We start from the raw sequence: 13,574 nt of genomic DNA, 5'->3' as shown, positions 1-13,574 counted from the left end.
ACATAGATAATAAACAGTAGTACAGGTTAAAGGTCATTTGTATATGTAGGTAGGGGTGAAGTGACTATACATAGATAATAAACAGTAGTACAGGTTAAAGGTCATTTGTATATGTAGGTAGGGTGAAGTGACTATACATAGATAATAAACAATAGTACAGGTTAAAGGTCATTTGTATATGTAGGTCGGGGTGAAGTGACTATACATAGATAATAAACAGTAGTACAGGTTAAAGGTCATTTGTATATGTAGGTCGGGTGAAGTGACTATACATAGATAATAAACAGTAGTAGAGGTTAAAGGTCATTTGTATATTTAGGTAGGGTGAAGTGACTACGGTGACCATTCGATAAATTGTTCAGCGTAAAAGAGGGGTCTGGGTAGCCCTTTGATTAGATGTTCAGGAGTCTTATGGCTTGGGGGTAGAAGCTGTTCAGGAGCCTTCTGGTCCTAGACTTGGCACTCCGGTACTGCTTGCTATGCGGTAGCAGAGAGAACAGTCTATGACTGGGGTGGCTGGAGTCTTTGACAACTTTTAGGGCCTTCCTCTGACACAGCCTGGTTTATAGGTCCTGGATGTCAGGAAGCTTGGCCCCAGTGATGTCCTCGGTCGTACGCACTACCCTCTGTCGCGCCTTACGGTCAGATGCCGAGCAGTTGCCGTACCAGGCGGTGATGCAACCGGTCAGGACGTTCTCGATGGTGCAGCTGTAGAACTTTTTGAGGATCTGGGGACCCATGGCAAATATTTTCAGTCTCCTGAGGGCTGATACCCTGGTGCAAAGGCACTCTACTCCATCACTACAAACCCCCCCAAAGGCACTCTACTCCATCACTACAAACCCCCCCAAAGGCACTCTACTCCATCACTACAAACCCCCCCAAAGGCACTCTACTCCATCACGACAAAACTCCTCAAAGGCACTCTACTCCATCACGACAAAACTCCTCAAAGGCACTCTACTCCATCACTACAAAACCCCTCAAAGGCACTCTACTCCATCACTACAAAACCCCTCAAAGGCACTCTACTCCATCACTACAAAACCCCTCAAAGGCACTCTACTCCATCACTACAAACCACCCCAAAGGCACTCTACTCCATCACTACAAAACCCCTCAAAGGCACTCTACTCCATCACGACAAAACTCCTCAAAGGCACTCTACTCCATCACGACAAAACCCCTCAAAGGCACTCTACTCCATCACGACAAAACTCCTCAAAGGCACTCTACTCCATCACTACAAAACCCCTCAAAGGCACTCTACTCCATCACTACAAAACCCCTCAAAGGCACTCTACTCCATCACTACAAACCCCCCCAAAGGCACTCTACTCCATCACTACAAAACCCCTCAAAGGCACTCTACTCCATCACGACAAAGCTCCTCAAAGGCACTCTACTCCATCACGACAAAACCCCTCAAAGGCACTCTACTCCATCACTACAAAACCCCTCAAAGGCACTCTACTCCATCACTACAAACCCCCCCAAAGGCACTCTACTCCATCACTACAAAACCCCTCAAAGGCACTCTACTCCATCACGACAAAACCCCTCAAAGGCACTCTACTCCATCACTACAAAACCCCTCAAAGGCACTCTACTCCATCACGACAAAACCCCTCAAAGGCACTCTACTCCATCACTACAAAACCCCTCAAAGGCACTCTACTCCATCACTACAAAACCCCTCAAAGGCACTCTACTCCATCACTACAAAACCCCTCAAAGGCACTCTACGCCATCACTACAAAACCCCTCAAAGGCACTCTACTCCATCACTACAAAACCCCTCAAAGGCACTCTACTCCATCACTACAAAACTCCTCAAAGGCACTCTTCTCCATCACTACAAAACCCCTCAACGGCAGTAGTTCACTTACACCTCCATCATATTGATTCCAATCCTCTCAGATCGGGTGCCTGGGAGATGGGGGTTGAGGCATTGGTGTTGATTAGGATTCCCCTTCTCTCATTACAGGTGATGTACTGCACTTGTCTGGAGGAAGTAGATTGGATGTGCCTGTTTTTCTTCAGGCGGGATGACCGATTCTTGCCCACGTGAGCAGTGTTCACACCATTTCATCAGTTTGTGCCCAGCGGTATACGCTGAAGGATCTGCTCTCAAATGACAGCCGTCAGGGGTAGAGTTGACACTGTCACATTCGTCTGTTTTTGTTGCTGTCTGCCATTAGTTAGACAAAATATTCTTGTCGTCGTCCCCCCTAATGATGCCCTACAGCACTATCAAACTCCACCCAATCCCAAATGGACTTGGAGAGATCTGGGAGATCTGAGATGATTTGACAGGTGCTAAGAGTATTGTGAAAAAAGGCCACATTCTTGCGTCCTGTCTGATCTACAGTCCAAGCTGGCCAATGCTTCCAGATGCCCAGGCAGACATGCCGTGTGTTGTTAGGGCCTGCAGACTGTGTTGAAGCTGTCTGTACCTGTCTGTATGGGTTAGGGCCTGCAGACTGTGTTGAAGCTGTCTGTACCTGTCTGTACGGGTTAGGGCCTGCAGACTGTGTTGAAGCTGTCTGTACCTGTCTGTACGGGTTAGGGCCTGCAGACTGTGTTGAAGCTGTCTGTACGGGTTAGGGCCTGCAGACTGTGTTGAAGCTGTCTGTACCTGTCTGTACGGGTTAGGGCCTGCAGACTGTGTTGAAGCTGTCTGTACCTGTCTGTACGGGTTAGGGCCTGCAGACTGTGTTGAAGCTGTCTGTACCTGTCTGTACGGGTTAGGGCCTGCAGACTGTGTTGAAGCTGTCTGTACCTGTCTGTACGGGTTAGGGCCTGCAGACTGTGTTGAAGCTGTCTGTACCTGTCTGTACGGGTTAGGGCCTGCAGACTGTGTTGAAGCTGTCTGTACCTGTCTGTACGGGTTAGGGCCTGCAGACTGTGTTGAAGCTGTCTGTACCTGTCTGTACGGGTTAGGGCCTGCAGACTGTGTTGAAGCTGTCTGTACCTGTCTGTACGGGTTAGGGCCTGCAGACTGTGTTGAAGCTGTCTGTACCTGTCTGTACGGGTTAGGGCCTGCAGACTGTGTTGAAGCTGTCTGTACCTGTCTGTACGGGTTAGGGCCTGCAGACTGTGTTGAAGCTGTCTGTACGGGTTAGGGCCTGCAGACTGTGTTGAAGCTGTCTGTACCTGTCTGTACGGGTTAGGGCCTGCAGACTGTGTTGAAGCTGTCTGTACGGGTTAGGGCCTGCAGACTGTGTTGAAGCTGTCTGTACCTGTCTGTACGGGTTAGGGCCTGCAGACTGTGTTGAAGCTGTCTGTACCTGTCTGTACGGGTTAGGGCCTGCAGACTGTGTTGAAGCTGTCTGTACCTGTCTGTACGGGTTAGGGCCTGCAGACTGTGTTGAAGCTGTCTGTACCTGTGTGTACGGGTTAGGGCCTGCAGACTGTGTTGAAGCTGTCTGTACCTGTCTGTACGGGTTAGGGCCTGCAGACTGTGTTGAAGCTGTCTGTACCTGTCTGTACGGGTTAGGGCCTGCAGACTGTGTTGAAGCTGTCTGTACCTGTCTGTACGGGTTAGGGCCTGCAGACTGTGTTGAAGCTGTCTGTACCTGTCTGTACGGGTTAGGGCCTGCAGACTGTGTTGAAGCTGTCTGTACCTGTCTGTACGGGTTAGGGCCTGCAGACTGTGTTGAAGCTGTCTGTACCTGTCTGTACGGGTTAGGGCCTGCAGACTGTGTTGAAGCTGTTTGTACCTGTCTGTACGGGTTAGGGCCTGCAGACTGTGTTGAAGCTGTTTGTACCTGTCTGTACGGGTTAGGGCCTGCAGACTGTGTTGAAGCTGTCTGTACCTGTCTGTACGGGTTAGGGCCTGCAGACTGTGTTGAAGCTGTCTGTACCTGTCTGTACGGGTTAGGGCCTGCAGACTGTGTTGAAGCTGTCTGTACCTGTCTGTACGGGTTAGGGCCTGCAGACTGTGTTGAAGCTGTCTGTACCTGTCTGTACGGGTTAGGGCCTGCAGACTGTGTTGAAGCGAGCCGTCTCTTCAAAGATCAGCTCCTTCAGGGTCTCTTTGGGGAGATCATCAAGCTCCATCGCAAACTTGAAGGGAGTCTCTGTTACAGGCTAACAGAAAGAGAGAGACACAGACAGGAGGTTAGAGACTCTGTTACAGGCTAACAGAAAGAGAGAGACACAGACAGGAGGTTAGAGACTCTGTTACAGGCTAACAGAAAGAGAGACAGACAGGAGGTTAGAGTCTCTGTTACAGGCTAACAGGATATAGAGATGACTGAATTAATACAATAGAAGAGACTAGTTACATATCATCATTGGTCAGGGACATTTAGGACATACCTGAAATCTAATCCACTAACATTATTCATTGACTACTGATTTCTGACAAATACCCCATCTGTAAGGTCGTAGGGTCAGGGGTCAGGGTTCATTACCTCATCTGTAGGGTTGTAGTATTGCTCCAGGTAAGGTTGAGTCAGGGTCAGGGGTCAGGGTTCATTACCTCATCTGTAGGGTCGTAGTACTGCTCCAGGTAAGGGTGAGCCAGAGCCGCCTCCACCTCGATCCTCTTGTGGGGGTTAAAGGTCAACATCTTATCCAGCAGGTCCAGAGCTTTGGAGTCGGCTTTGGGGAAGAGGCTGTTCCAGGGGACCTTGCAGCGCAGCGGGAGAGACAGCAGGTAGTTCCTGGCCTTGATGTTAATGATGCAGTTCAGATCCTCCTGGGAAGGAGACCCTAGGATACCTGGAGGGGAGGGAGACAGAAACATGAAGTGTTGTGAATACCAACCACCTCATCGCCATAACTGGTAAACCACAACAGAGGGGAGAGATGTGGGGAAGATGAGAGAGAGCAGAAGTTTACATTTTAGTCAATCTTATCCAGAGTGACTTACAGGAGCAATTAGGGTAAAGTGCCTTGCTCAATGGCACATCGGCGGATTTTCAACTAGTCTGCGCAGGGATTCAACCCAGCGACCTTTCGGGTACAGGCCCAATGCTAATCACTAGGCTACCTGCACCCTGAGGGGAGAGATGAGAGATGTGGGGTGGCAGGCAGCCTAGTGTTTAGAGTGTTGGACTAGTAACCAGCAGGTAGCCTAGTGGTTAGACCGTTGGACTAGTAACCAGCAGGTAGTCTAGTGGTTAGAGTGTTGGACTAGTAACCAGCAGGTAGCCTAGTGGTTAGACCGTTGGACTAGTAACCAGCAGGTAGCCTAGTGGTTAGACCGTTGGACTAGTAACCAGCAGGTAGTCTAGTGGTTAGAGTGTTGGACTAGTAACCAGCAGGTAGCCTAGTGGTTAGACCGTTGGACTAGTAACCAGCAGGTAGCCTAGTGGTTAGAGTGTTGGACTAGTAACCAGCAGGTAGTCTAGTGGTTAGAGTGTTGGACTAGTAACCAGCAGGTAGCCTAGTGGTTAGACCGTTGGACTAGTAACCAGCAGGTAGCCTAGTGGTTAGAGTGTTGGACTAGTAACCAGCAGGTAGTCTAGTGGTTAGAGTGTTGGACTAGTAACCAGCAGGTAGCCTAGTGGTTAGAGTGTTGGACTAGTAACCAGCAGGTAGCCTAGTGGTTAGAGCGTTGGACTAGTAACCAGCAGGTAGTCTAGTGGTTAGAGTGTTGGACTAGTAACCAGCAGGTAGCCTAGTGGTTAGAGTGTTGGACTAGTAACCAGCAGGTAGCCTAGTGGTTAGAGCGTTGAACTAGTAACCAAAATGTTGCTGGATCGAATCCCAGAGCTGACAAAATCTGTTGTTCTGCCCCCTGAACAAGGCAGTTAACCCACTGTTCCCTGGTTGGCCATCATTGTAAATAAGAATTTGTTCTTAACTGGCTTGCCAAGTTAAATAAAGGGTTAAATAAATAGGAGATATGGGGGAGGAGAGAGGGGGAGGAGATATGGGGGAGGAGAGAGGGGGAGGAGATATGGGGGAGGAGAGAGGTGGAGGAGAGAGGGGGAGGAGATATGGGGGAGGAGAGAGGTGGAGGAGAGAGGGGGAGGAGAGAGGGGGAGGAGATATGGGGGAGGAGAGAGGTGGAGGAGAGAGGGGGAGGAGATATGGGGGAGGAGAGAGGTGGAGGAGAGAGGTGGAGGGCAAAGTTCCTTACGCTTATGATTGGCTCAGATTGTGATGTGAATTTCTGGCATTTCTGCTTCAATTCTGCTCCCGTGTCTTAGGCGGATAACATCTGTGCCACAACCAACAGCCTGATCAATTATACGTGAAGGAGATGTGTCGCACTGTATGAGGCAAAGTCAGATACTGACTGGTTCTCTTTTATTTAAGGTCTCTGTGACCAACAGATCTGTTGTTGCATGTTGTGTTTATATTTCTGTCCAATGTAAACAGTTCAGTGTAGATGGTTCAGTGTAGATCGCTGCAGTGTAAATGGTTCAGTGTAGATGGTTCAGTGCAAATGGCTCAGTGCAAATGGCTCAGTGCAAATGGTTCAGTGCAAATGGCTCCGTGTAAATGGCTCCGTGTAAATGGCTCCGTGTAAATGGCTCCGTGCAAATGGCTCAGTGTAAATGGCTCAGTGAGATGCCTTATATAACCTGGTTGTGCTGAGTGGCTGCTTCCCTGATAACCCTAATAACTACAGGGGACTGTTATTTATTTGTTATTTCTCCTTTATTTAACCAGGTAGGCAAGTTGAGAACACCTTTATTTAACCAGGTAGGCAAGTTGAGAACAAGTTCTCATTTACAACTACGACCTGGCCATTGTGTCACCAGTAACATGGGGAAACTGTTCTGCTGTAAATCTCAATGACCGACGACAGACCTTCCTCGGCACAATGCTTTCTACATAAAACACAGAACAGACCACATACACTAATAAACCAGCATCTTCATCAGAAAAGCATTGTTGATTTAAAAAATAATTTATTGTTGATTTTAAGAATGCTTTTGATTCCATACGACATGATGGATTAGATTACAAAACCCTTCAAACAGCATTGTGGGTAAAGTACACGACATCATACTATCTATTTACTCCTTAACAACATGTAGTATTAAACTGAACAATAAAAGGGTTTTGCACAAGGGCGAGGGGTGAGACAAGGGTGCAGTTTAAGTCCAACCCTGTTCAACATCTACATCAACGAACCAGCAGCGTTGTTGGACTGATCTGCAGCCCCTGGACTGCCCCTCAAAGAGGTCAGATTCCTGCTCTACCCAGACGACCTTGTCCTACCGTCCCCAACAGATCAGGGTCTACCCAGACGACCTTGTCCTACCGTCCCCAACAGATCAGGGTCTACCCAGACGACCTTGTCCTACCGTCCCCAACAGATCAGGGTCTACCCAGACGACCTTGTCCTACCGTCCCCAACAGATCAGGGTCTACCCAGACGACCTTGTCCTACCGTCCCCAACAGATCAGGGTCTACCCAGACGACCTTGTCCTACCGTCCCCAACAGATCAGGGTCTACCCAAGCGACCTTGTCCTACCGTCCCCAACAGATCAGGGTCTACCCAGACGACCTTGTCCTACCGTCCCCAACAGATCAGGGTCTACCCAGACGACCTTGTCCTACCGTCCCCAACAGATCAGGGTCTACCCAAGCGACCTTGTCCTACCGTCCCCAACAGATCAGGGTCTACCCAGACGACCTTGTCCTACCGTCCCCAACAGATCAGGGTCTACCCAAGCGACCTTGTCCTACCGTCCCCAACAGATCAGGGTCTACCCAGATGTCCTACTGTCACCAACATATCAAGGGTCTACAGGAACAAGTTCTAATTCTTTGGGAATACAACATAACCTGGACAATCAACCTCAATTTACAGAAAACTACCATGGTGATTTTACAGAAAAAGGCCAGGAATCAGAGCTGCAGACACCCCTTCAAATGAGGAAATACCATGTTTGAACATGTCCAATGGTACAACTACCTGGGCCTAAACGTCAGTGCCCACTACCTGGGCCTAAACGTCAGTGGACGGTGGATTTGGTGAATGCACTAACAGAAAAACCTGCAAAGCATTTTACTCCATACAGATCCTAACCAAATACAGGCTCCGTGACCAATTGGCTATGAGAAAAGGGAGACAAAAAGACAAGGCTTCCCAAAGAGGAGCATATATGTGATCACTGCACAACAGTGGAGGTAGAGACAGAGATGCACTCTTTGTCTGCTGTGCCATACAGGTTGACAGCTGTGCCATACAGGTTGACAGCTGTGCCATACAGGTTGACAGCTGTGCCATACAGGTTGACAGCTGTGCCATACAGGTTGACAGCTGTGCCATACAGGTTGACAGCTGTGCCATACAGGTTGACTGCTGTGCCATACCGGTTGACTGCTGTGCCATACAGATTGACAGCTGTGCCATACAGATTGACAGCTGTGCCATACAGATTGACAGCTGTGCCATACAGATTGACAGCTGTGCCATACAGGTTGACAGCTGTGCCATACAGGTTGACAGCTGTGCCATACAGATTGACAGCTGTGCCATACAGGTTGACAGCTGTGCCATACAGGTTGACAGCTGTGCTATACAGATTGACAGCTGTGCCATACAGATTGACAGCTGTGCCATACAGATTGACAGCTGTGCCATACAGATTGACAGCTGTGCCATACCGATTGACAGCTGTGCCATACCGATTGACAGCTGTGCCATACAGATTGACAGCTGTGCCATACAGATTGACAGCTGTGCCATACAGATTGACAGCTGTGCCATACAGGTTGACAGCTGTGCCATACCGATTGACAGCTGTGCCATACCGATTGACAGCTGTGCCATACAGATTGACAGCTGTGCCATACAGATTGACAGCTGTGCCATACAGATTGACAGCTGTGCCATACAGGTTGACAGCTGTGCCATACAGGTTGACAGCTGTGCCATACAGATTGACAGCTGTGCCATACAGATTGACAGCTGTGCCATACCGATTGACAGCTGTGCCATACAGATTGACAGCTGTGCCATACAGATTGACAGCTGTGCCATACAGATTGACAGCTGTGCCATACAGGTTGACAGCTGTGCCATACAGATTGACAGCTGTGCCATACAGATTGACAGCTGTGCCATACAGATTGACAGCTGTGCCATACAGGTTGACAGCTGTGCCATACAGGTTGACAGCTGTGCCATACAGATTGACAGCTGTGCCATACAGGTTGACAGCTGTGCCATACAGGTTGACAGCTGTGCCATACAGGTTGACAGCTGTGCCATACAGATTGACAGCTGTGTCATACAGATTGCAACATAGTTGGGAAGATTTGATGTACCGATTCCATGGCACATGGTTTATGAATTGACACGTAAAACGAAGCCGGATTCAAAACTTAAAATTGTTCTATTTAAATTATACAAAATTCTTGCAACCAATAGAATGTTATTTATATGGGAGATACAACCTTCCCAGCTCTGCAGAGTCATTAGATCTTTTGTTTTGGTACTGTCCATATGTAGCTTGTTTTTGGTCACAGGTCCAGGAATGGCTGAAGAATTGTCATATTTACCTGGAGTTAACTCTGCAGACAGCACTACGGGGTGATCTGAAAAGTCCTAGTCAAATGGATCAGTACTACTTCTAGAAAAATGTTTTATTTTCAATTGACAATCTGAAGAAACGATGAGAATAGAAAGGTTCAGAACATTTGTGAAACAGCACAGTTAAATATAAATCCAATATGGATGGTGTTAAGAGATAGATGGGAGGGGTTGGATGGAGCTTAAGGTTGGGACTAATAACAACAAGATAAATCATGTAAAATATACTGGCACGTCAGTAAAACGCATATGGGTTAAGAACTTTTGTAAAAGAGCACAGTTTGAAAGATAAGGGAAACAGAATGTTGAGTTGGACTGCAGAGTGAAGGAAAAGGAGCCAACAAGTGCTCAGCATATGTGGGAACTCCTTCAATACTGTTGGAAAAGCATTCCAGGTGAAGCTGGTTGAGAGAATGCCAAGAGTGTGTAAAGCTGCCATCAAGGCAAAGGGCGGCCACTTAGAAGATTCTCAAATCTAAATATATTTGTTTAACACTTTTTTGGTTACTACATGATTCCATGTGTTATTTCATAGTGCTGATGTCTTCACTATTATTCTACAATGTAGAAAAAAGTAAAAAATAAAGAAAAACCCTTGAATGAGTAGGTGTTCTAAAACCCTGGAATGAGTTGGTGTTCTAAAACCCTGGAATGAGTTGGTGTTCTAAAACCCTGGAATTAGTAGGTGTTCTAAAACCCTGGAATGAGTAGGTGTTCTAAAACCCTGGAATGAGTAGGTGTTCTAAAACCCTGGAATGAGTAGGTGTTCTAAAACCCTGGAATGAGTAGGTGTTCTAAAACCCTGGAATGAGTAGGTGTTCTAAAACCCTTGAATGAGTAGGTGTTCTAAAACCCTGGAATGAGTAGGTGTTCTAAAACCCTTGAATGAGTAGGTGTCCTAAAAAAATGGAATGGTAGTATATATACATACATACAGTGCCTTGCGAAAGTATTCGGCCCCCTTGTATTTTGCGACCTTTTGCCACATTTCAGGCTTCAAACATAAAGATATAAAACTGTATTTTTTTGTGAAGAATCAACAACAAGTGGGACACAATCATGAAGTGGAACGACATTTATTGGATATTTCAAACTTTTTTAACAAATCAAAAACTGAAAAATTGGGCGTGCAAAATTATTCAGCCCCCTTAAGTTAATACTTTGTAGCGCCACCTTTTGCTGCAATTACAGCTGTAAGTCGCTTGGGGTATGTCTCTATCAGTTTTGCACATCGAGAGACTGACATTTTTTCCCATTCCTCCTTGCAAAACAGCTCGAGCTCAGTGAGGTTGGATGGAGAGCATTTGTGAACAGCAGTTTTCAGTTCTTTCCACAGATTCTCGATTGGATTCAGGTCTGGACTTTGACTTGGCCATTCTAACACCTGGATATGTTTATTTTTGAACCATTCCATTGTAGATTTTGCTTTATGTTTTGGATCATTGTCTTGTTGGAAGACAAATCTCCATCCCAGTCTCAGGTCTTTTGCAGACTCCATCAGGTTTTCTTCCAGAATGGTCCTGTATTTGGCTCCATCCATCTTCCCATCAATTTTAACCATCTTCCCTGTCCCTGCTGAAGAAAAGCAGGCCCAAACCATGATGCTGCCACCACCATGTTTGACAGTGGGGATGGTGTGGTCAGGGTGATGAGCTGTGTTGCTTTTACGCCAAACATAATGTTTTGCATTGTTGCCAAAAAGTTCAATTTTGGTTTCATCTGACCAGAGCACCTTCTTCCACATGTTTGGTGTGTCTCCCAGGTGGCTTGTGGCAAACTTTAAACAACACTTTTTATGGATATCTTTAAGAAATGGCTTTCTTCTTGCCACTCTTCCATAAAGGCCAGATTTGTGCAATATACGACTGATTGTTGTCCTATGGACAGTCTCCCACCTCAGCTGTAGATCTCTGCAGTTCATCCAGAGTGATCATGGGCCTCTTGGCTGCATCTCTGATCAGTCTTCTCCTTGTATGAGCTGAAAGTTTAGAGGGACGGCCAGGTCTTGGTAGATTTGCAGTGGTCTGATACTCCTTCCATTTCAATATTATCACTTGCACAGTGCTCCTTGGGATGTTTAAAGCTTGGGAAATCTTTTTGTATCCAAATCCGGCTTTAAACTTCTTCACAACAGTATCTCGGACCTGCCTGGTGTGTTCCTTGTTCTTCATGATGCTCTCTGCGCTTTTAACGGACCTCTGAGTCTATCACAGTGCAGGTGCATTTATACGGAGACTTGATTACACACAGGTGGATTGTATTTATCATCATTAGTCATTTAGGTCAACATTGGATCATTCAGAGATTCTCACTGAACTTCTGGAGAGAGTTTGCTGCACTGAAAGTAAAGGGGCTGAATAATTTTGCACGCCCAATTTTTCAGTTTTTGATTTGTTAAAAAAGTTTGAAATATCCAATAAATGTCGTTCCACTTCATGATTGTGTCCCACTTGTTGTTGATTCTTCACAAAAAAATACAGTTTATATCTTTATGTTTGAAGCCTGAAATGTGGCAAAAGGTCGCAAAGTTCAAGGGGGCCGAATACTTTCGCAAGGCACTGTATATACACACACACATATAGTGGTCACTTAGAAATGTCCTGTTTTTTGAAAGAAAAGCAATTTTGTCCATTAAAATAACATCAAATTGATCAGAAATACAGTGTAGACATTGTTAATGTGGTAAATGACTATTGTAGCTGGAAACAGCTGATTTTTAATGGAATATCTACATAGGCAAACAGAGGCCCATTATCAGCAACCATCACTCCTGTGTTCCAATGGCACATTGTGTTAACTAATACAAGTGTATCCTTTTAAAAGGCTAATTGATCATTAGAAAACCCTTTTGCAATTATGTTAGCACAGCTGAAAACTCTTGTTCTGATTAAAGAAACAATAAAACTGGCCATCTTTAGACTAGTGGAGTATCTGGAGCATCAGCATTTGTGGGTTTGATTACAGACTAAAAATGGCCAGAAACAAAGAACTTTCTTCTTAAACTCATCGGCCTATTCTTGTTCTGAGCAATGAAGGCTATTCCACACGAGAAATTATCCAAGAAACTAAAGACCTTGTACAACGCTGTGTACTACTCCCTTCAGAGAACAGCACAAACTGGCTCTAACCAGAATAGAAAGAGTGGGAGGCCCCGGTGCACAACTGAGCAAGAGTACAAGTACATTAGAGTCTAGTTTGAGAAACAGACGCTTCACAAGTCCTCAACTGGCAGCTTCATTAAATAGTACCCTCAAAACACCCGTCTCAACGCCAACAACGAAGAGGTGACTCTGGGATGCTGGCCTTCTAGGCAGAGTTGCAAAGAAAAAGCCATATCTCAGACTGGCCAATAAAAAGACATGATTAAGATGGGCAAAAGAACACAAACTGGACAGAGATACATGTCATGAATAGTGAGTAACAATGGGTCTTCCTGAAAGTGTGTGTGTACCCAGTATGTGGTTGAGCTGTGTGTGTGTGTGTGTGTGTGTGTGTGTACCCAGTATGTGTGTGTGTGTGTGTGTGTACCCAGTATGTGGTTGAGCTGTGTGTGTGTGTGTGTGTGTGTGTGTGTGTGTGTGTGTGTGTGTGTGTGTGTGTGTGTGTGTGTGTGTGTGTGTGTGTGTGTGTGTGTGTGTGTGTACCCAGTATGTGGTTGAGCTGTGTGTGTGTACCCAGTATGTGGTTGAGCTGTGTGTGTGTGTGTGTGTGTGTACCCAGTATGTGGTTGAGCTGTGTGTGTGTGTGTGTGTGTGTGTGTGTGTGTGTGTGTGTGTGTGTGTGTGTGTGTGTGTGTGTACCCAGTATGTGGTTGAGCTGTGTGAGTGTGTGTGTGTGTGTGTGTGTACCCAGTATGTGGTTGAGCTGTGTGTGTGTGTGTGTACCCAGTATGTGGTTGAGCTGTGTGTGTGTGTGTGTGTGTGTGTGTGTGTGTGTGTGTGTGTGTGTGTGTGTGTGTGTGTGTGTGTGTACCCAGTATGTGGTTGAGCTGTGTGTGTGTGTGTGTGTATGTGTGTGGTTGAGCTGTGTGTGTGTGTGTGTGTGTGTATGTGTGTATGTGTGTA

General features: G+C 46.5%; 1 protein-coding gene across 3 annotated transcripts in view; it reads right to left on the bottom strand.

Moving 5' to 3' along the window:
- The window catches only part of LOC135513681 (mitogen-activated protein kinase 1-like), an 83,072-nt gene that overhangs the window by 14,129 nt on the left and 55,369 nt on the right, over window positions 1-13,574 (bottom strand). Inside the window, exons 6-7 of one of the 3 annotated variants that reach the window (XM_064936542.1) lie at window positions 4,487-4,728; window positions 3,963-4,092 (exon numbers count right to left, since the gene is read on the bottom strand). In XM_064936542.1, coding sequence (XP_064792614.1) covers window positions 3,976-4,092; window positions 4,487-4,728 — 359 coding nt within the window. In that variant the 3' untranslated portion in view covers window positions 3,963-3,975. The other 2 variants (XM_064936541.1, XM_064936540.1) reach the window with 2 other exon arrangements.

Source organism: Oncorhynchus masou, chromosome 25 (genome assembly GCF_036934945.1).
Source record: "Oncorhynchus masou masou isolate Uvic2021 chromosome 25, UVic_Omas_1.1, whole genome shotgun sequence".
Taxonomy (NCBI): domain Eukaryota; kingdom Metazoa; phylum Chordata; class Actinopteri; order Salmoniformes; family Salmonidae; genus Oncorhynchus; species Oncorhynchus masou.
The sequence above is the reverse complement of the archived record's forward strand: the minus strand, read 5'-3'. Positions and strand labels throughout refer to the sequence as shown.